This window comes from Salvelinus namaycush, chromosome 24 (assembly GCF_016432855.1).
Source record: "Salvelinus namaycush isolate Seneca chromosome 24, SaNama_1.0, whole genome shotgun sequence".
In the NCBI taxonomy this organism is placed as follows: domain Eukaryota; kingdom Metazoa; phylum Chordata; class Actinopteri; order Salmoniformes; family Salmonidae; genus Salvelinus; species Salvelinus namaycush.
The window spans coordinates 25,982,859-26,006,740 of record NC_052330.1 but is presented as its reverse complement, the minus strand read 5'-3'; the positions used below and the strand labels follow the sequence as shown (position 1 = coordinate 26,006,740).

Sequence of the window (23,882 nt, the reverse complement as noted above, 5' to 3'; positions counted from 1 at the left end):
TATGGTAGTAGGTGCCATGTGCACCAGTTTGTGTCAAGAACTGAAACACTGCTGGGTTTTTCAAGCACAACAGTTTCCCGTGTGTATCAAGAATGGTCCACCACCCAAAGGACACCCAGCCAACTTCACAGCTGTGGGAAGCAATGGAGTCAACATAGGCCAGCGTCCCTGTGGAATGCTTTCGACACCTTGTAGTCGGGGGGGGGGGGGTGCAACTCAATATTAGGAAGGTGTTCTTAAATGTTTTGTACACTTTCAATTAAATTGAGAAAGGCTTAACAGTACCTACGTTGAAAAACAAGAAAAATCCAATCATGGTCATATTTAAGTCTTTATTGATATTGGTCAGTACATGAAAAGGATGGAAGTCAGAATAATGAATTCAACAAGGTACATTGCGTAGAAACTACACAAGTCAAACTGAAACATTATTTTGCCAAGGATGGACTCTTACAAACTGAATTAAAAAAAAAACCAGGTCAACAACTAAAAGATGAAATCCTTGAACACTGCAAAGCTCCTAAAGTGAACTGGTTTGACTTTTATTGAACATGAATACACCACCAGATGTGACAATTTGAGTTTGTCATGAGTTCAAACAAGAATGTTATGGGTTCAAATAAACAAGAGATGGAAGAAGATATTATTTTATCTTGAATCATACAAAAAACTAAATTCAAATCTACATATATTTCATGTAATGTTCCGGTTTAGCAATGCAATTATTTTCTTTAAGTTGTGGCAGAGGTATCACGATAGGCAAAGGAAAGAGGGGGGGAAATACACAAATTTTGGACAACAGTACTGTTACCGACTATGTGTTCATTGTTTTTGTTTGGGTCTCATATAAAAAGAAAAAGACATACGTGTTATTATAAAGTACATTACAAAACTGCGCCCCCGTTTGAGTCCAGGCCGTTCTGAGCGTGCCGCAACCCTGCAGTCCTGTTGCCCTTGACGACTGGAACAGCCTTTTCCTCATGGGGGTCGGTGTTGGAGTCTGTGTCATTCGAGTGCTGCGTCAGGGACGTCTCGCTGCCAGTAGGGGAGTCCACGCTCTCGTAACCTGCGCTCAGCTGGCTCCCGAAACCCCCTGCACCGTCACTAGTCAGGCCCCCCGCCGCCTCTGAGTGGTTGGAGAGTTTAGTCTCGCCCTCGCCGGGGCTGGAGACCATGGGAGACAGAGGAAAGTCTTCTTCTGTGCTGCTGACCTCACGGTACAGGCTGGGGGTGGCCGTTGCGCCCCTCTGGGAGGACGAGCTACAGTTGCTAGGTCCGTTGGAGACCCTCTCGCAGTCTTTCCCTGGCTGGACGGAGGGGGTGAAGGTCTGCTCGGCCTGGCTGGGGGGCTCGGCAGAGGAGCAGGAGGGTGAAGTCCTGCTGGGCCCTGCCCCAACAGAGGCAGCCTGAGCTGGGTTCTGGGAGAGCTGCAGACGGGTCTCCCTGAGCTGCTGCTGGAGGACCAGGATGGTGCTCTGCATGCCCTCCACCTCCTCATCCAACTGGATGATGAAATCGTTCAACTCTGGGAGGGACAGAAACAGACAACAGACGAAGCCACTGGTCAGAAAACAGGGAGATGGAACACAGTCAGGATCAAGACAGAGCACCAGTTAAATGTTGGCAAACAGTTATATTTTTTTGCCAGGAGGAAAATACATTTGGTTTAATTGAATATTAGAAACATGTCTAAGAAACGCTGTAACAAAGTTCCTGCATCTGAATGTACTGGTCTGCTGAATACATGTGGAGGAGAATACAGCTTCTCCAATGCAGAGGTTACAGACCACACTTTAATGTAGCACAGTTTAATAACCAGGGGAGCTACAAAGCACACATGGGTCTTCGCTGTGCTGAAATGTTACATTTCAAGCTGAACCTTTTTGGCAAAATATAAATGCAGATGCTATTTGACAGTAGATGGAGGTGGGCTATTGTGTTCTCACCATCCTGGCTGCTCTTCAGCTCCTCACTGTACTTCTTCTGCAGGGCCAGCTCTGCCTCCAGCTGGGCGATACGTCCTTGGGACAGCTGCCTCCCCAGCTCCTGGTTCTCCTGGATCAGCATCCGGCACTTGGCCATGAGCTTCTTCCCCGTCTGGCTGCAAGGTAGACAGGCCTCAAATCACAAGATGAACCAGGGCCCAGCCAAACACCGCCCACAGGCAAGGACAGGGGCAGCCCAATCAGTCCAGTGACCCAACCAGGTGTTGTTCCAGGTTGTCATTTTTGCAGTCATGAGCCACAGATGATCAAATTAGAGAGTTAAGCGTTACAGGAACCACATTTAGATCAGATGTACACCTGCACGACTGCAAATAAGACCTGGAACACCACCCATCCCATCCACTATAAATTTGGTCCATCCATACAGCAAGTTTCCATTTCCAAAAAGAGTACATTTGAAGATACCGGAGACAGTTTTGGGCTCAGCAAAGGATACCAGCAAAGTCCCCATAGATGATAAAACAGCAACATTCTTATAAAGTAGCATACAGTACCTTTACCTTTTGAGTACCCCTATGCATTCTACTCCTAGAAGCAGGCCTACACTGCCCAGCAGGATGACGACCCACCGAGTTAAAGTACCCGATTTCAGCAACCATACTTTTGGTTTCTACACGCCTAATTGTACTTTCAACAGCAAACGACACCATCAAAAATCCCAGTCTGTCATAACCAACCAATGAGTTAGTCAGCACTGTGGTCAAGGTCACCGGAGATATAAATGTAGTTACGACAAAACATTTGATTTTTTCTATAGTACTTAGGGCTCAGACACACAAATAGCGTTTGCTGGCTGAGAATACTTAGCACCTCAACGCAATTTGTGAACCGAGTGCACACCGATTTTACATGTAGAATCAGGTGGAAAATGTTTGTCAGTCAGACGTCTACAGCGGGCGGTCCCTAAAACACAGCGCGCTGAACGATCAGCAGATGAACGCTATATCCACATTTGGTGCGAGCCTTTAGCAGAAACTGAAGGAGCAGCCAATTGAGGATTATAAAAACACACAATCTTGTTACTTTGGTTGCTACCTGAATAGTTCAAGGGCGATCAACTATTTTTGCTTGCCATTAGCAAATGTAATGTTACTTCCACTGAATCATACCTCATCATTGCTTCTTCAGCAACCACACCTCAGATCCTTGCAATTTTACCAGTTGTTTCCACCCAACCTCAATCTTTACTTTTGAACTTTATCCAATACAAGGCATTATACATTACCGGAACAATAATTCAAAGCACATCAATGGATATTGCAAAGAAAACTGAGGACAAAAGCTTATAACTCATGTGCATTATTTTCTTTTGGGGTGAGGGGGGCACATGTAATTTTAACTGTACGAGTGTTGTAACTAGCCTATATTGATGGCCAGATATCCAAGGCTGGATATAGGCTGTTTACCTAGTTGTGCTGTTTGAAATTGAAAATCAATCAATTAATTGCAGACTGCCCATAGATTACTATGACAAACAATTCATATCATCCCTAGAATGTTAACTGGAATTGAACCCCCCCACCCCAAACATAAAAAAGTTCAAAAAGGTCATTGGCTAGGGGGGGAAAAGTGAGGTGAACAACAAATTACACAAATAACAATATATTGCACTGAATAAATACAGTACCAGTCAAAAGTTTGGACACACCTACTCATTCAAAGGTTTTTATTTTTTACATTGTACATCAAAACACATATGGAATCATGTAGTAACCAAAAAAGTGTTAAACAATACAAAATATATTTTAGATTCTTCAAAGTAGCCAAAGTAGTGTGCAAAGCTGTCATCAAGGCAAAGGGTGGCTACTTTGAAGAATCTCAAAATATAACATACATTCTGATTTGTTTAACACTTTTTTGGTTACTACATGATTCCATGTGTGTTATTTCATAGTTTTGATGTCTTCACTATTATTCTACAATGTAGAAAATAGTACAAATAAAGAAAAACCCTGGAATGAGTAGGTGTCCAAACTTTTGACTGGTCCTGTACATTCTCATGAAGTTGTAACATTACTTGTTTCACACATTTGTAATCACTATGAGAAAATAACACTCAAGCACAAACTGCAGTGTGTATAGGTTTTAGAAAAAACAATTTGGAATCATCGTAGCCTACCAGTTATTTTTTTCATGGGCACCAAATCTAACAGAGCAAATGGCTCTGTTGACACACTGCAGCGAGCACAAGAGCACATCAGAGAACCAAAAGAGGAAAGTAAATGAAACCGCAGCATATGAAACTCACAAAATAAAACATGTAAATACACTCTACCAGTATGCGGGCCCATGATCAGACACAGGCGATCGGACCCTCGCTCGCCCACGCCTCAACCATAGTCACTTCTGGACTAAGGGTCTGGCTCCTTCCCCAGATTCTTAAACATTCTACTGGCCCCTCCTTCCAAAGTCTTACAGCTTATTCTAGAACTTTCCCCACAGTATTTTCATTGTATTCTACAATCTGTCCAAGAGTCTTAGAGTCTCAGGAGCACTAGCGGGTACGAGTGAGCTGTTTTCCACTGTTAAAATGTCTTTAGCTAGCGGGGCATTGTCTTTCAAATGTTCAATTGGTGATTTAGGCTAGGGGTGCTCTCCCTGCTCCGGCAGATTGCTCAAGACTGCCTCATTCTCCACCATAACCCCACATTTAATAAGGCAACTGTCTGGCTTCGGCTGAGGGGGGGCAGGGCATATCCGTCTCGGACGTGACCACCTCTTCAGGAACAGTTCCGACTCCTTCAGGGCCCCTGGACGGTGAGGGGGGAGATAGAGCTGAAACAAGTGTCACCTGACCATACTGTCTTTTTCATTCAGTTTAGATTATGTGATATGTAGCTGGGGGAACAGTACAAGAGTACAAAAAACATGGATGGCAGTTTTTTTTGTGTGTTTGGGTTTGAGTTTTTGGTAAAGTTTGAGTCTTGTGGCGAGTACAGCATTTCTCAGCCTTGCCCCCCCCCCACCATGATTCCTGCATGCCTGCAGTGGGGGTGGGGGGTGTGAGGAGGTCTTGGCTTTTTTTTGGGGGGGGGGGGGAAGAGTTATTTTGATCGTCTTTACCTATCTGGTGTAAATTTCCAGGCACTCAGTTCATTTTGGGCCTGCTCCAGTTTGTCTTTAGTCAGTTCCAGTTCGCCCTTCATTTTGAGGAAAAATAAGTTTATGGCTGGGTCTACCATGGAAGACCGCAGTTGGGCTGCACTGGGCTGCTGGACTTGCTTGAGGTACTGGATCTGGGTCTGCAGGTTGAAAAAGAGAGAGGTGTCAATAAAAGGCACAAGCACAAACTCCATTTAGAAAATCCATCCTTAGGTTTGTACAAGTTCCCAATAAATTAACATTGACTGAATTTACAAAAGAGCAGGGGTGAAAGTAGATGTCATTTCTTATCGGTACGGGACACCCAAGTGCGCGCACAAAAAAACAAGTGGCACTGACCCATTGATAAAGACAGTGAACGTGCACACTCACCGGGGATATGACCGATGTTCTCCGCTGGTACCAATAAGATAGCTTAATTGAGCAAACAGTAGCCTAAGAATTTTGATATCTAAAAAAACAGATTGGAGTCTTTTCATTGTCATCTCTTTACAGCAACAGCCATTTGCTTTCCAAACAGTTTATCCACGATTGTATTTTTTAAATATTGTGATGCTTGACTGGTTCTTTCTGCTTTTCACTCAACAATCTATTTGGTATTTGCAGCACACGCTGCCAAAACTGCGGGCCCTTCCAACCTAATGATCCTCTGTGGCGAAATCATGCTTTCTGATGTAGTAGCCTATTTTGAATGATTTTATGTATTTCTGTATAGAAAGGAGTAAGCTTTTAGGATATATAATTTTGGCAATTTCATTCAATTTACTTTAGGGGAAGCTTCCCCTAACCTTATGGACATGCCGCCTATGCCTTTTAATGTGGCATAAACAACAAGTCATTATGTTTTCACCGGATTGTCAAACAATCACTTAACAAAGGCGCTCCTGTAGGTTACCCACGTACATCCCTTTCTTACATACTGATTTTAGCATCCAAACCCCAGCAGTGGATCTGCAATTTGACAAATGGAAAGAGACTTCAGTCACAAAACACCAGTAGTAAAAATACTTTTAAGTACTAAAGCTGTTTTTTGGCGTATCTGTACTTTACTACTTATAATTTTGTCAACTTTACTTGACATTTATAATCAAAATAAGGTACTTTTTACTCCTTATATTTCCCCTGACTCCCAACAGTACTCATTACATTTTGAATGCTTAGCAGAACAGGAAAATTGTCTAATTTACACACTTATCAAGAGAACATCCCTGGTCATCCCTACTGCCTCTGACTTGGCAGACTCACTAAACACAAATGCTTTGTTTGTAAATGGATGTCTGAGTGTTGAAGTGTGCCCCTGGCTATCCGTAAATTTAAAAAAGAAAATCGTGCCGTCTGGTTTGCTTAATATAAGGAATTTTAAATTATTTATACTTGTACTTTTAGTACTTAAGTATATTTTGGCGATTATTTTGATACTTAAGTACATTTTAAATCAAATACTTTTAGACTTTTACCCAAGTAGTATTTTACTGGGTGACTTTCACTTGAGTCATGACAATTGGGTACTTTTTCCACCACTGCAAAACAGAATGTAATGACATTCTGCAATTGTCATTACGCCTACACTTGTAGCCTGAATTGATGCATCCACTGTTGTCCGCTTGCCTTGGTCTCGGCTACTGATCAGCCCGCACTGTCCACAAGCGCCTCAGCCACTCATCTCCGCCGTGGCAAAATGTAAGTATTCTACTCAAACCGCAACACAATTTGGAGCGTATACCACCCGGTTTCCAGTCAATTCACTGTTTCATGTGGCGAACATGCAGTAGTGTCAAATAATGGTGTAGTAGCCTATAATTTTTTTGGGCATGTTGTATTAATTGTGATAAGCTCACGTTTTACCGGTACGGCATACCCCCACTATTTATTTTGCCAGAATGCAGTACCGGACCACCTTACTTTCACCCCTGCATAAGAGGCAATGAATGTGGCTCCTAACAGAGCTATAACATCACAGTGGCCATTACCGTAGCTGAAAACAATACCATGCTTACACAATACTCATATACCTTTGTAAATCATTACTGAAAAATGCTTGATTTCAAGACACCTTGTTAGACTAGTTTAAAAGACAGCTTTGGATTGATTACTGGACTCATATTGTGCACCATAACTCTTAGATGTGTGCATTGTTAGATACTACTGCACTGTTGGAGCTAGGAACACAAGCATTTCACTACACCAGCAATAACACCTGCTAAATATGTGTATGTGACCAATAAAACTTGATTTGATCAACTTAACATTTTATGTACCCAACTGGTCGAGTCAGTTTGATTGACCTCAGTTGATGGACAAAATGGATGGCATATGCTGCTGTAAAGCTGTTGGGTGAGCCACTGTTCTGTCAGTCAGAGAGAGAGCTCTGCCAAGGCGTCACATTGTCCATATACTGTATATCTTTCAATATTTAAAGCTTAAACTAGCAGTGAATCAATTTGACTGGAGCGCAGAGCGAGTTTTCCAAAGGCCCTCTAGCCCGCTTAAATGCCGCTCTCTTCACAAGCTCAAGGCATGCCCGTCCCAACATGCATTTGTAGGCCACTTGTGTGCTGCTATAGCCCCTTGCTTAAGCTACTGTCATGGAGTTAGCGAAATATTTTCATAAAGAAACTGATGAAACACACCAGTGCAAAATTAAGGTGACTTACAAGGATGGAGGACCAAGTAGGCGATGTAGTGTCTGAATCTGAAAAGTCACGTATGCTGAAAGCATGGTGTACTACGTTCACATGATAAGAGAAAGGAACAAGGTGGGTAGCTAGCTGTGTCATTGTAGCAACAGCAAAAAAAAATAATAATAATAATAATAATAATAATAAAAAAAATCGGTTCATTTTTGTTCTATTATCTATACAATAGGCCATCATTGATTTTGGCCCAATAGACCTGGCATATTACCTCTTTCAAGGAGCTTTCCATTTTGATAGGGTTATTTTAGCTAAAAACCTTTAGGCCTATCTATATATAAAAAAATAAACATCTTTTTGGTACCCTGCCCAGCCTGGCAAGAGTGGCCCGAAGGGTGTTTGCATCTCCAGTGGCTCTGCAAGCGCAGAGAGGATACTCCGCTGCTGGCCTGCTCTTCTTTGCAGGCTATAACCTTGATATAACAGGCTAATAATCTAGCCTAAATAATACATTTTCGTTCCTTCGCTCCTGACCTATTTAGTGTTTATATGCTGTTTATTATGACATATAGCCTATTTGAAATGTTGAGTGCTTCTTAGTCACCTTTTCATGTTAATTAAAATACTTGTCATTCAAATCATATGGTTTGGTTTTAATCCTTCAAAACCAGATGGTTGGTCTAGGTAGTCACAAAAATAGATGGGTGTTAGTTAAATGGTCATTTGAATGAATGGAGCAAATTTGGAGCCGTAGTTTTTTCCCCTGTAAGCGAGGAGCGGTTTTTAGCAGTACCCCATTATGACAAAGAAACAGGTTATAAATGTTTGCATATTTATAAAAAATAAACTGAAATATCACATTTACATAAGTATTCAGACCCTTTACTCAGTACTTTGTTGAAGCACCTTTAGCAACGATTACAACCTCAAGTCTTCTTGGAAATGACACTACAAGCTTAACACACCTGTATTTGGGGAGTTTCTTCCATTCTTCTCTGCAGATCCTCTCAAGCTCTGTCAGGTTGGATGGGGGGCGTTGTGCACAGCTATTTTCAGGTCTCTCCAGATATGTTCAAATCAGGTTCAGGTCCGGGCTCTGGCTGGGCCACTCAAGGACATTGAGACTTGTCCCGAAGCCACTCCTGTGTTGTCCTCTTGGAAGGTGAACCTTCGCCCCAGTCCGAGGTCCTGAGCGCTCTGGAGCAGGTTTTCATCAAGGGTCTCTGTACTTTTCTCTGTTCATCTTTCCCTCGATCCTGACTAGTCTCCCAGCCACACAGCATGATTCTGCCACCACCATGCATCACCGTAGGGATGGTGACAGGTTTCCTCCAGACGTGACACTTGGCATTCAGGCCAAAGAGTTAAATCAGACCAGAGAATCTTGTTTCTCATGGTCTGAGTCCTTTAGTTGCCTTTTGGTAAAATCCAAGCGGGCCGTCATGTGCCTTTACTGAGGAGTGGCTTCCGTCTTGCCACTACCATAAAAGGCCTAATTGGTGGAGTGCTGCAGAGATGGTTGTCCTTCTGGAAGGTTCTCCCATCTCCACAGAGAAACTCTGTCAGTGACCATCGGGTTCTTGGTCACCTCCCTGACCAAGGCCCTTCTCCACAGATTGCTCAGTTTGGCTGGGCGGCCAGCTCTAGGAAGAGTCTGGGAGGTTCCAAACTTATTCCATTTAAGAATGATGGAGGCCACTGTGTTCTTGGGGACCTTCAATGCTGCAGACATTTTTTGGTACCCTTCCCCAGATCGGTACCTCGACACAATCCTGTCTTGGAGCTCTATGGACAATTCCTTCGACCTCATGGCTTGGTTTTTGCTCTGACATGCACTTATATAGACAGGCGTGTGCCTTTAAAATCATGTCCAATCAATTGAATTTACCACAGGTGGACTCCAATCAAGTAGTAGAAACATCTCAAGGATGATCAATGGAAACAGGATGCACATGAGCTCAATTTCAAGTCTCATATCAAGGCATTTCTGTCTTTTATTTTTAAATACATTTACGAAAATGTCTAAAAACCTGTTTCACTTTGTCATTATGGGATATTGTGTGCAGATCGATGAGGATTTTTTTTAAATACATTTTTGAATAAGGCTTTAACGTATTAAACTGTGGAAAAAGTAAAGGGATCAGATTACTTTGAGAATGCAATGTATGGTGAAGGCATGCATGAACGTGTAAATGGAGGGCCAAGTGGAAGGACTACATCCTACATATCCTGCAGTCTGCTCATTTGGGAAAACAGCAGGACGTATTGCAGTGGGATACGTACTGTACACTCTTGCATTTCCTGCTCCTTAGTGGCGAGCCGCATGACCAGGATGTTCTCCCTGCGTGACGCCTCCTGCTGCTGCTGCTTCAGCTTCTCCTCAGACTCCTTCAGCCCCGTCACATCATTCGCTGAGACAGTGAAAGGACAGAAATAACAGTTAACCTCACCATCATGTGTCAACTGAAAAGGAGTCAAGTTTTTTATTTAACCTTTATTTAACCAGGTAAGCTAGTTGAGAACAAGTTCACATTTACAACTGCGACATGGCCAAGATAAAGCAAAGCAGTGCGACAGAAACAACAACACAGAGTTACATGGAATAAACAAGCGTACAGTCAATAACACAATAGAAAAGAAAGTCTATATACAGTGTGTGCAAATGGCATGAGGTATGGCAATAAATAGGACATAGTAGCAAAGTAATTACAATTTAGCAGATTAACACTGGAGTGATAGATGAGCAGATGGTGTGTAAGTAGTGATATTGGTGTGCAAAAGAGCAGCAAAGTAAATAAAAACAATATGGGGATGAGGTAGGTAGATTGGGTGGGCTATTTACAGATGGACTATGTACAGCTTCAGCGATCAGTTAGCTGCTCAGATAGCTGATGTTTAGAGTTAGTGAGGGAAATGTAAGTCTCCAGCTTCAGCGATTTTTGCAATTCGTTCCAGTCACTGGCAGCAGAGAACTGGAAGGAAAGGCGGCCAAAGTAGGTGTTGGCTTTGGGGATGACCAGTGAGATATACCTGCTGGAGCGCGTGCCATGGGTGGGTGTTGTTATCGTGACCAGTGAGCTGAGATAAGGCGGAGCTTTACCTAGCATAGACTTGTAGATGACCTGGAGCCAGTGGGTCTGGCGACGAATATGTAGCAAGGGCCAGCCGACTAGAGCATACAGGTCGCAGTGGTGGGTGGTATAAGGCGCTTTGGTAACAAAGCGGATGGCACTGTGATAGACTGCATCCAATTTGCTGAGTAGAGTATTGGAAGCTATTTTGTAGATGACGTCGCCGAAGTCGAGGATCGGTAGGATAGTCAGTTTAACTAAGGTAAGTTTGGCGGCGTGAGTGAAGGAGACTTTGTTGCAAAATATAAAGCCGATTCTAGATTTGATTTTGGATTGGAGATGTTTGATATGAGTCTGGAAGGAGAGTTCACAGTCTAGCCAGACACCTAGGTATTTGTAGTTGTCCACGTATTCTAGGTCAGAACCGTCCAGAGTAGTGATGCTAGTCGGGCGGGCGGGTGCGGGCAGCGAACGGTTGAAAAGCATGCATTTGGTTTTGCTAGCATTTAAGAGCAGTTGGAGGCCATGGAAGGAGTGTTGTATGGCATTGAAGCTCGTCTGGAGGTTAGTTAACACAGTGTCCAAAGAAGGGCCAGATGTATACAGAATGGTGTCGTCTGCTTAGAGGTGGATCAGGGAATCACCCGCAGCAAGAGCGACATCGTTGATATATACAGAGAAAAGAGTCGGCCCGAGAATTGAACCCTGTCGTACCCCCATAGAGACTGCCAGAGGTCCGGACAACAGGCCCTCCGATTTTACACACTGAACTCTATCTGCGAGGTAGTTGGTGAACCAGGCGAGGCAGTCATTTGAGAAACCAAGGCTATTGAGTCTGCCAATAAGAATACGGTGATTGACAGAGTCGAAAGCCTTGGCCAGGTCGATGAAGATGGCTGCACAGTACTGTCTTTTATCGATGGCGGTTATGATATCGTTTAGTACCTTGAGTGGCTGAGGTACACCCGTGACCAGCTCGGAAACCGGATTGCACAGCGGAGAAGGTACGGTGGGATTCGAAATGGTCAGTGATCTGTTTATTAACTTGGCTTTCAAAGACTTTAGAAAGGCAGGGCAGGATGGATATAGATCTGTAACAGTTTGGGTCTAGAGTGTCACCCCTTTTGAAGAGGGGGATGACCGCGGCAGCTTTCCAATCTTTAGGGATCTCGGACGAAATGAAAGAGGTTGAACAGACTGGTAATAGGGGTTGCAACAATGGCGGCGGATAATTTTAGAAAGAGAGGGTCCAGATTGTCTAGCCCAGCTGATTTGTACAGTTCCAGGTTTTGCAGCTCTTTCAGAACATCTGCGATCTGGATTTGGGTGAAGGAGAAGCTGGGGAGGCTCGGGCAAGTAGCTGCGAGGGGTGCGGAGCTGTTGGCCGGGGTTGGGGTAGCCAGGAGGAAAGCATGGCCAGCCGTAGAGAAATGCGTATTGACATTTTCGATTATCATGGATTTATCGGTGGTGACCGTGTCGCCTAGCCTCAGTGCAGTGGGCAGCTGGGAGGAGGTGCTCTTGTTCTCCATGGACTTTACAGTGTCCCAAAACTTTTTGGAGTTAGAGCTACAGGATGCAAATTTCTGTTTGAAAAAGCTAGCCTTTGCTTTCCTGACTGACTGTGTGTATTGCTTCCTGACTTCCCTGAACAGTTGCATATCGCGGGGACTATTCGATGCTATTGCAGTCCGCCACAGGATGTTTTTGTGCTGGTCAAGAGCAGTCAGGTCTGGAGTGAACCAAGGGCTATATCTGTTCTTAGTTCTACATTTTTTGAAAGGGGCATGCTTATTTAAGATGGTGAGGAAATTACTTTTAAAGAACAACCAGGCATCCTCAACTGACGGGGTGAGGTCAATATCCTTCCAGGATACCTGGGCCAGGTTGATTAGAAAGGCCTGCTCGCAGAAGTGTTTTAGGGAGCGTTTGACAGTGATGAAAGGTGGTCGTTTGACCGCGGACCCATAGCGGATGCAGGCAATGAGGCAGTGATCGCTGAGATCCTGATTGAAAACAGCAGAGGTGTATTTGGAGGGCAAGTTGGTCAGGATAATATCTATGAGGGTGCCCATGTTTACAGATTTAGGGTTGTACTTGGTGGTTTCCTCGATACCATAACAAAAATAAACTTCAATAGTGTGGATCTGTACCCCCCAAAGTTTGGTATTGAATGATGACTTTATGAAATGTTGGAGTAGGCCTACATTTGTGGACCGCTTACAATTCAGATCAGCATATTTCACCTCCAGGACCTGGACATAGGCTTCATGTTGTTTCCACCTGAAGAACAAATAATAAACATGAACACATTTTTAGGCCGGACACATGACATTTTTAACAATGCTTTTATCGGACAAAAACCAGTTCATTGCATCTGCTGTGGAGCCCAGTTTCATAAAATTACCATATGCCCCAGCTGCCTGCCGTAGTTTTGAAGTAGTCACAAAAAAAACAGGCCTTATTTTAGGACATTTTTCACCCTGCCAGCTCCTATTAGTTCTATTGAGTACCGTTGCACTAACTCCCCTTCCGAACGTTCTATTCCCAGCTTATTTTTTATTAACATTTTTTATTTAACCTTTATTTAACCAGGTAGGCTAGTTGAGAACAAATTCTCATTTGCAACTGCGACCTGGCCAAGATAAAACAAGGCAGTTCGACACATACAACAACAGAGTTACACGTGGAATAAACAAACATAGTCAATAATACTGTAGAAAAAGTCTATATACAGTATGTGCAAATGAGGTAGGATGAGGGAGGTAAGGCAATAAATAGGCCATGGTGGCGAAGTAATTACAATATAGCAATTAAACACTGGAATGGTAGATGTGCAGAAGATGAATGTGCAAGTACAGATACTGGGGTGCAAAAGAGCAAAATAAATAAATACAGTATGGGGATGAGGTAGTTGGATGGGCTATGTACAGGTGCAGTGATCTGTGAGCTGCTCTGACAGCTGATGCTTAAACCTTGTGAGGGAGATGAGTCTCCAGCTTCAGTGATTTTTGCAGTTCGTTCCAGTCATTGGCAGCAGAGAACTGGAAGGAAAGGTGGCCAAAGGAATAATTGTTCTACATCACAATGCCTGCTTTGCTATTGTTGGCAATGGAGAGCTGCCCACGATGTTTGTAGTTAAAAGGTAAGCAACAAAAAAATTACTCATGGAACTGAGGTTGTCCCATTGTTTCCTAGAGGGAAATATAGGTATGTCTGTCTATTTCGCCAAATATCTCACAATGTGTATATTTAGATTTTTTATAATTGGATATTATTTTAAATCATGAGAATCTCCTCTTTCTAATGATGTAAGGCTGGGCAGTGTATTCCGTTGTTAAACGCTAGACCCAAAATACCTTTTGCCCTTGGAACGCTGAGCTCCCCCCAATGTTTTCCTATGGAGAGGCATGCTGGTGTATTTTGCCAAATATCTCGCAATGTGTATATTTAGATTTTTTCAAGTCGGACACTATTTTAATAATGATAATCTCCTCTTTCTAATTATGTAAGGCTGGGCAGTGTATTCCATTGTCATCAAACACTAGACCAGAAATAGTCAGAAGTTGCCATTTCCCCCCTACTTACTCGCTATGCAGACATAAGCACACTTGGCACCAGAGGTGCAGATGTTACTTTCTAGTTGTTATTTTTCAGTTTCGTTCAGAGAACAGATTGTAGTTGTGCCACTTAGGGAAAAGTGAATTCTATGCGTCACTCCAGCCAAAACAGGCTCTGCAAACGTTTGATTCCATTCATTTGCTATGGGCTCGCGCTAGTGTTCCAGTTTAGCCAACGTTCTTTAGCCATTTTCAGCCTTGGGTGAATTTTGACTTGTTCTATTGTCCTGCCTAACATTGAACACACTTGTCCTCACATCCAAACAGAATTGTCCCATCCTCCATCTACAGTAGTGTTATCCATTTACCTCACACACAGTTCCTCTCGGGTCAGGGTCTTCATGTCAGATTCACTGAGGCGAACCTGAATGAGGAACATGGGAATACTCTAGTCAGCAAGTAGAAGTCTTTAGCTGCATAACATGATCAATACTGAGACACTTGGTTTCCTAATAGAGTCTCTCTCACACCTTCTTTGGAAGGGGTTCCTCATTCGTCATTCTGAACTCTGAAAGGAAAGTGAAAGCAGTAGCAATTAATTCAGTGTAAGCTTCAAAAGCAAGACGTTCGGTTCAATAATGATACTTGAGGTCGAATGAACTGCTAGCTACAGCAGATCTTACAAATATTCGGACAACTTTCTTTTCGCAGTTCCTTTGAGGCGCACACCGCTACGGCACCGTGGGTTGGCAGTTTCACTTTCAGTGTGAACATGATTAGCTAGCTAGTTAAGTTAGCTACTGCTACCATATAATACACCAACTAACTAGGTACAGTTGTTAGCAAGTTGAAATAATAAAAATATCTGAATTTGCATATGCCTGTCTGATGCATTATTTGCGAGCTTTAGCTCTAACGTTAGCCGTCATGCATCCATGTTACATTTTTGTGGATTTGCACTACTGTTAACGTTAGCTGGCTGATCTCTTAATGTGTTACCGTTAGTTAGCTACTTCGTGGTTAGCTAACTAAAAACCACAATTCTATTAAAACTGTTAATATGTAGTTATGTGTCATTTTAAAGTATCGAGTTAGCAGGATAAATATGCAATGGTTTTCCAACTGTTAGCTAAAAGTAGCTAGCTAGCTTAACGGAATAGCGAGCATGTTAAAAAAATAAAATATACAATTAACACCTCGCATTGATCAGCGTCACGTTACAAGCCACTTTTGAATTCAGTCTACAAGGAAGTGTTGCCTACTTTGAATTAGGACCTCAAATAAATGTCAATATGCATCGGCTTAAATTGTTTTCTCCCCCAATGTTCAGCTAGCTAATTACCTGTGGTCGGTTCTTTGCTAGCTATGTTTTCCGTTTCTTGTTGTCACAAAATGGCGGAGAAAGACGACTCCTATCCCCGTCCACAAATGAACATTCCTTTTTCCTTTCGCGCAAAACCCTGCTGCGAATGAACACTTACGCGTTTGCTTTAATATTCTAACCCCAAATGTATTGAACGCCCACCTACCTATATGCAATTTACAATCCGAATTTGCTAATTTCTTAGTTAAGGGCTGCCAATTTTTGAAAATGGAGTAGCTTGGAGTGTGATTTCATATCGTCAATGGCTCCACCCTTAGCCAGGCCCCCCCAAACAATCTGTTTTAAAGCAAATTTCCTGCAATTCTACATATTTTCACATGGTTTAGGCCCATGACCAGGGTTGAATAAACATGTTAAAACATCACAGGTCAAATGTTTTCAGGATTCTTTTAAAGTTGAATACATACTCAAAATTCGACGACTTGGTTTGAAGTTAATTTTAGAATATTTGGGCATGACATTTCGTTTTTGCTAACTGGGGGACATTGAATTACATTGTTTTTTAAATTGCTGGTAATTGCTGGTGGCAGTGGTTAACCATAGAATGGATTGCAGTCTTTCCTTGTCCATAAGAAACCAACATGTAAATATGTAATTCATTTGGGTAAGCTATCCCTTTAAAATATGACCATAGAAAATCCTGCCTAGAGGTACAGTAGTTCTCCAAGAGGGTTGGTTTGGCCTCCCATGCGCCCACCCCCGAACTGTTTCCCAAATACTGGGGGTTTGAATATGTTCATGTGACAAATTACCCCACATTCAAGAAAAATCGAATGAACACCATGCCATCATCTTACTCTATAGCAAGATATTTTGCATTTATGCCTATCGTTTCTGCTTAGCAGCTTGTGCACAGTACTGAAATGACAAAACAGGATATTTGAGGCAAGGGGCACGTCAATATAGCCTAATCTCATTTTATGACGTAGCATATATTCAACACTGTCCATACATTTTTAGAAAAAATGCATAGCCTTCATTGAACTTTTTACATGTATTTTTTAAATGTATTTTCAGACACAAGTAGGCATATCAGATTTCAAAATACCTAATTACACCAGCAAAATTGGTAAGAAGGGAAATAATAGAGACGGAGGTGTGGGTCATGAAAGAAGATGGCGGACAAGGAAAAAAGGAAGAAAATGGTACATATTATGAATAAAAATGGAATGGCGGATTGCAGAAGCCTTCTGGAAGCTCTGGTGAAGGAGAAAGGAGAAAAGTTGAATATGTTTTGATGGAATATTTTATTTATTTAACTAGGCAAGTCAGTTAAGAACAAATTCTTATTTACAATGACGGCCTAGGAACAGTGGGTTAACTGCCTTGTTCAGGGGCAGAACGACAGATTTTTACCTTGTCAGCTCAGGGATTCAATCTAGCAACCTTTCAGTTACTGGCCAAACGCTCTAACCACTAGGCTACCTGCCGCCCCAGGTGGAAGTCAGTTAAGAATAAATTCTTATTTACAATGACGGCCTACCGGGGAACAGTGCATTGTTCAGGGGCAGAACGACAGCTTTGGGATTCAATCCAGCAACCTTTCGGTTACTGGCCCAACGCTCTAACCACTAGGCTACCTGCCACCCCAAATTACCCCAAATTAACTAATTGTGGTGGCAGGTGCAGTTATGACCGCCAAAAAGGAGCTGGCTGTACTGTAGAGGGAAGCGGTGTGGTGAGGTGGGTTGGCGTCAAGTGCAAAAAGAGGGATACGTGCTGTAGTAGCTCAGAGATGGAACCTGACGAGAGTATGGATGTATTGCCTGCGGTGAGGACAGCCAAGTTTCGGCCTCGTCCCGAGGATGAAAAGGATGATTCTGACCCAGTGAGAGTAAGGTTTATGGAGTTAATGGATCCTTGCATTTTGTATATGTGGTGTCAGGTTGGGTGGAGAAGAGGTTGGGGAATGTTGAGTTGGTGAGAGTAACTCTGAGGGGATTGGTGATGATTTATTGTGTTTCTTCAGTCCAGAGGGAGTGGGCGCTCAGGATCACGCGATTAGGGACAAGAAATGTGGCATGGTTTGCTCCCCGGAGCAAGGTGCTGTGGAAAGGAGTGATCACGGGGTGGCATTAAGTGTTGAGGAGGATCAGTTGAAATTGAAGATTCCCGGTGTCTGTGATGTCAACCATTTGGTGTGATGGAGATCCGGTGGAGAGCGTGGGGAAACAGAGAAGGTATTGTCCGTCCTGCTGAATTTTGATGTAGAATCTTTGCCTGACAAGGTCAAGTTAGGAAATGTAAGTTATCCCATGAGAGCTTTTGTTACGAAAATACTATGATATTTTAGGTGTCAAGTTTATGGACATGTTGTAGCACTGTGTAGGAGGGAGATTCCTGGATGTGAGAAGTGTGCAGAAGGGCATGAGACGAATGAATATGTAGTATTGGTGGAGAAAGTTGTGTGTGTTTAGTTGTGGGGGTGCCCATAGGGCTGGAGATCGGAGGTGAGAGAAAGGCAAGTTGAGGTTGCCAGGGTTAGAGTAGTACAAAAAGGGTTGTATGCTGAAGCAGTGAAGAGAGGGGTAGAGGATGATGGTTACAGGGTGAGGAATATTGAGCGGATTCCTGAGTAGGCAGAGACCAAGAGAGAGTGATGGGAAGAATATGTGCTTAGAGAGAGGGCTAATTGTTGGCAGGGCAATTTTTATTTTTCCCAATTTTGTATTACCATATCATGAATTTAATGTAGGTAGGCCGTGAATGGCCTCACACACCAGTACAGTAGGTGGCGGTGTATGCACTTAAGTTGGATGCGATCTGCCTTCCAAATCCTAAAGAAGAAGAATCTGCCAGTTTAAAGTGGGGTGGCAGAAAATGATGGATCTCCCTTGTGAAGCTGCCTTGGCAATTCTTGCGATGTAGAATTGTTGGCGCATTAAAGTTCTTGCTATTCGAATTTCGCCACAGAACAATGAGACAGATATTTCACCGAATATGGTAGTGAGAGGAAGCCCACTGGCCGACAGTGGGAGAAGATGGGACGAGATGGATTTTGGCCGACATTCTTCACATTTTCTAATCGATAAAACATTTGATCTCAGTAGCAAGAACAATATGTTATGAACAGAGTGGACTAAGCTTTGTAGATTTTACCCTTTGCAAAAAAATAAAAAAATCGCGTTCTTTAGAAGAAGTGCAAAGGCGAATTGAGTTATTGCACACGCTCTCTTCACATAGGTGGGGTTCACTATGTTTGTTCCCATTGGAAACGACAGGCTGTGGTCTATCTTTGGTATGGATATGGCGTCGCAGCAGCGCATCAAAGCTCTCTGCTCACAACCCTACAGTGCCGAAGAAGGGGCGGGACGAGTTCACATCAAAGAGTATGTTAACATACTAGCAGAGATGCTAGGCTAGCTCACTTTGTCACCTCAGAATCACATCCATTTCAATTACTATCCATGCAAACCATTTTGAGCAACCATGTTTCATGTTTTGAACTAACCAGATAGCGTTTCAACATCTTCAGAAAACGGGGGAACTTCGCATGAATCACTACTTTATGCTTTATGTGCCTATGCCATCAGCCAGGTAGCTGGAATGTTAGATGTGTTGAAGTCATTTGAAAGCTAGAATAAAAGTAGCATTACACAGTATTTAAAATAAAAAAAGTGTCAACCAGTTATTGCCACGAGTTCACCTGTAAAGTTCTATTATGGACTAGTTTGGTAAGTAAACGTGGAAAATGCAACTTGGGTAAAGAAAAAAAGGCAAAGCCAAACAAAAACTGCTTGCTTGGTGGGCAAAACAATGAAAGAACGCCACCTGCTGGAGGGAGACAGATTTCCCCCGAATTGGGCCTCTTTGGTCAAACTCATTCCACAAAGGGCTGAGTGTCTGCTGGTTTTAATTGAAAGCGAAAACTAGTAGACACTAGGCCCTCCATGGAATGAATTTGTACCCCTGCTGTTCTCCTATAGAGCTCCATTTTTATGGAATGGTCTGCCTACCCATGTGAGAGACGCAGACTCGGTCTCAACTTTTAAGTCTTTACTGAAGACTCATCTCTTCAGTGGGTCATATGATTGAGTGTAGTCTGGCCCAGGAGTGTGAAGGTGAACGGAAAGGCTCTGGAGCAACGAACCGCCCTTGCTGTCTCTGCCTGGCCGGTTCCCCTCTCTCCACTGGGATTCTCTGCCTCTAACCCTATTACAGGGGCGGAGTCACTGGCTTACTGGTGCTCTTTCATGCCGTCCCTAGGAGGGGTGCATTACTTGAGTGGGTTCAGTCACTGACGTGATCTTCCTGTCTGGGTTGCCCCCCCCCTTGGGTTGTGCCGTGGCGGAGATCTTTGTGGGCTATACTCGGCCTTGTCTCAGGATGGTAAGTTGGTGGTTGAACATATCCCTCAAGTGGTGTGGGGGCTGTGCTTTGGCAAAGTGGGTGGGGTTATATCCTTACTGTTTGGCCCTGTCTGGGGGTATCATCGGATGGGGCCACAGTGTTTCCTGACCCCTCCTGTCTCAGCCTCCAGTATTTATGCTGCAGGTGTTTATGTGTTGGGGGGCTAGGGTCAGTTTGTTATATCTGGAGTACTTCTCCTGTCTTATCTGGTGTCCTCTGTGAATTTAAGTATGCTCTCTCTAATTCTCTCTTTCTCTCTCGGAGGACCTGAGCCCTAGGACCATGCCTCAGGACTACCTGGCATTATGACTCCTTGCTGTTCCCAGTCCACCTGGCTGTGCTGCTGCTCCAGTTTCAACTGTTCTGCCTGCGGCTATGGAACCCTGACCTGTTCACCGGACGTGCTACCTGTCCCAGACCTGCTGTTTTCAACTCTCTAGAGACAGCAGGAACGGTAGAGATACTCTTAATGATTGGCTATGAAAAGCCAACTGACATTTACTCCTGAGGTGCTGACTTGCTGCACCCTCGACAACTACTGTGATTATTGTTATTTGACCATGCTGGTCATTTATGAACATTTGAACATCTTGGCCATGTTCTGTTATAATCTCCACCCGGCACAGCCAGAAGAGGACTGGCCACCCCTCATAGCCTGGTTCCTCTCTAGGTTTCTTCCTAGGTTTTGGCCTTTCTAGGGAGTTTTTCCTAGCCACCGTGCTTCTACACCTGCATTGCTTGCTGTTTGGGGTTTTAGGCTGGGTTTCTGTACAGCACTTTGAGATATCAGCTGATGTAAGAAGGGCTATATAAATACATTTGATTTGATTTGATATACCATCTAGTTCTCACCCATCTGGAAAGGAAATGGGTGGAACTATAATCTTTGGGGGGCGGCAGGTAGCCTAGTGGTTAGAGCGTTGGGCCAGTAACCAAAAGGTTGCTGGATCAAATCTGAGCTCACAAGGTAAAAATCTTTTCTACCCCTGAACAAGGATGTTAACCCACTGTTCCCTGGTAGGCTGTCATTGCAAATAAGAATTTGTTCTTGCCTAGTTAAATAAAGGTTTAAAAAAACAATGATATATTTAAACGATCAGGCCCGAGGGGGTGTTATACCACGGCTAAGGGCTGTTATTGCGCGCAACGCAGATGCCTGGACACAGCCCTTAGCTGTGGTATATTGGCCATTTATCACAAACCCCCGAGATGCCTTATTGCTATTATAAACTGTTTACCAACGTAATTAGAGCAGTAAAAATAAATGTTTTGTCATACTCGTGGTATACGGTCTGATATACCACGGCTGCCAGCCAATCAGCATTCAGAGATTGAACCACCCAGTTTCTAATTGTATTTTGTATTTCAAACGTTGTGTGAATCCCGGTTTCAACTGTACCAGGCAGATGGCAGGCAGCGTGTGTGGGTGAGCGGTTTGCTGACATCAATGTTGTGAACAGAGTCCCCCATGGTGGCGGTGGGGTTATGGTATGGGCAGGCATAAGCTACGGACAATGAACACAATTGCATTTTATCAATGGCAATTTGAATGCACAGAGATACCGCAACGAGATCCCGAGGCCCATTGTCGTGCCATACATCTGCCGCCATCACCTTACGTTTCAGCATGATAATCAAGGCCCCATGTTGCAAGGATCTGTACACAATTCTTGGAAGCTGAAAATGTCCCAGTTCTTTCATGGCTTGCATTCTCACCAGAAATGTCACAAATTTAGCATGTTTGGGATGCTCTGGATCGATGTGTACGACAGCGTGTTCCAGATCCCGTCCATATCCAGCAACTTTGCACAGCCATTGAAGAGGAGTGGGACAACATTCGTCAGAAAAGTTGTGGTCATAAGCACATCCTTAAAAACATAGATGCTGGGCTAATAATAATACTAGTGTAGAACAAGAAGGCCTGCACACTGTTAAGGCTCCCAATTCACCACTTTATTGACAACGTTTCCATCTGAAACGGATCTTTGTCAGGTCAAACACACTGAGTGTTCACATCCCAAAATATACACATTTCACCTAACATGACCATTGCGGACATGATGTATGGTGGGTGCAACATTCTACAGGCCACAATCAACAGCCTGATGAACTCTATGTGAAGTAGATGTGTCACGCTGCATGAGGCAAATTGTGGTCACACCAGATACTGACTGGTTTTCTGATCCACGCCCCTACTTTTTTTATCCCCTTTGGTCACAGATACCTTATCTGTATTCCCAGTCATGTGTTATCCATAGATTAGGGCCTAATTAATTTATTTCAATTGACTGATTTCCTTATATGAATTGTAACTCAGTAAAATCGTAGAAATTGTTGCGTACATTTTGTTTTTGTTCAGTGTAATAACCATATGGATATCTGGCCTGTTCAAATACTTTGAAGCTGCATCATTATTTTACTTAAAGTAATTTTTTTCTCCTCAGGTTTGGTCCCTCTGCTGGGTATTGATGTATGGGAACATGTCTACTATCGCCAGTACAAGAACGTCCGACCCGACTACGTCAAAGCCATCTGGAACGTCATTAACTTGGAGAACGTGAGCGAGCGCGTCCAGTCTGCCAAAAAGTAGACTATTCCCCCTCAGAACACACACACTAGCACTTCCTCTCTGCCCCAAACCTTATCCCCTCAGACCTTAACTCCCTTAATGGCTTCAAAAATATATTCATAACCCAAATGAAGATGGCTGTCACATACTGTACCATGTAGGTGTCAGATGTCCAGAGAACATTTTTAGTCTGCAAAGCTTTTTGTCTGACTGTGCTGCACCAATATTAGGCAAATGTGTTTGATGTAACATGATAAAATATTTCATTTGAGTTGTATCTGTTTGTTGTTTTTGTTTAAAGGTCAGTGTAACTCACTTACATGTAGTGTCTAGGTTGCAGGTAGCCTAGCAGTTAGTGTTGGGCCAGTAACCAAAATGTTGTTAGTTCGAATCCACGAGCCGACAATGTGAAAAATCTGTCGATCTGTTCTTGAGCAAGGCACTTAACCCTAATTGCTCCAGGGTCGCCGTCAATGGCTGATCCCTGGAAGTGACCCCACTCTCCAAGGCTGTCTCAGGGACAGTTAGGGTATGCTAAAAATACATTTCCATTACCCACTAATACGTGCAGTGAAACAAGACACATTCAAGCACCCCCTATTTGACCTTTAATACCAACATAATTAATCAGCGTACACAATGTCACACTACCAAGCTGTTTGTATGTCTGTGTACAAATATTCCGCAAGATTGATAGCCACTGTTCTGATGTTGAAAGGTGTGACAAAAAGCCACAAATGAAAACAATTGATCAAAGAATATTAAGAGCTATAGAGTATAACTGATGGTCAGTGAAGTGGAGCTGCTTATTGTTTTAATTTAAACTGAGACATCCAGACACACCAGTTCTGGGGAAACGCCTCTTGGCTTTTGAAAAGTCCATAATGATTGATATTAACTGGCAAGAAAGCTCGTTCGGAAACCATTTTCATATTCTACTGAAGGAAATCCTATCCAAGCCATATGGATACAATGAACTTTTTATTAATCATAAAATATAGAATCCATAATTTCATCCTATTTGATGTCTGGTCTCAATTACCATAACAGCAGTCAGCTAAGTACACACGTAAAGTGCTATACTTTCAACAGGTAACCCAAAATACACCAAAGGGCCAAAGTATGTGGACACCCCTTCAAATGAATAGATTTGACTATTTTAGCCATACCTGTTGCTGACAGGTTTCTAAAATCGAGCACACAACCA

The 23,882-nt window shown here is 43.2% G+C and overlaps 1 protein-coding gene and 1 non-coding gene across 7 annotated transcripts; both read right to left on the bottom strand.

The window, feature by feature from the left end:
* Positions 1–312: 312 nt before the first annotated feature.
* Positions 313–15,998, bottom strand: LOC120019114 (pre-mRNA-splicing regulator WTAP-like). Of its 6 annotated transcripts, none has more exons than XM_038962376.1 (8): positions 15,715–15,998; positions 14,903–14,940; positions 14,741–14,796; positions 13,037–13,095; positions 10,025–10,152; positions 5,070–5,248; positions 1,947–2,101; positions 313–1,525 (listed from the first exon to the last, which is right to left on the bottom strand). In XM_038962376.1, the coding sequence occupies exons 2-8, from the start codon at positions 14,930–14,932 to the stop codon at positions 885–887; spliced, it is 1,248 nt and encodes a 415-aa protein (XP_038818304.1). In that variant the 5' UTR covers positions 14,933–14,940; positions 15,715–15,998; the 3' UTR covers positions 313–884. The 6 variants fall into 6 exon arrangements, with proteins under 6 accessions (XP_038818304.1, XP_038818305.1, XP_038818306.1 ...); XM_038962377.1 differs by having other exon boundaries at positions 15,902–15,993; XM_038962378.1 differs by lacking the exon at positions 15,715–15,998 and adding an exon at positions 15,635–15,697.
* LOC120019782 lies at positions 1,722–1,856 on the bottom strand. The gene has a single exon (XR_005472392.1). It is a non-coding gene; the product is annotated as a small nucleolar RNA SNORA22 (small nucleolar RNA).
* Positions 15,999–23,882: the final 7,884 nt, after the last annotated feature.

Coding starts and splice junctions, on each gene's coding strand:
- LOC120019114 (XM_038962376.1), bottom strand. CDS start 14,932: ATGACGAATGAGGAACCCCTTCCAAAGAAG. Junction 14,797..14,902: donor AGGAACCCCTTCCAAAGAAG/GTGTGAGAGAGA, acceptor TTCCTCATTCAG/GTTCGCCTCAGTGAATCTGA. Junction 10,153..13,036: donor GAAATATGCTGATCTGAATT/GTAAGCGGTCCA, acceptor TCACTGTCTCAG/CGAATGATGTGACGGGGCTG.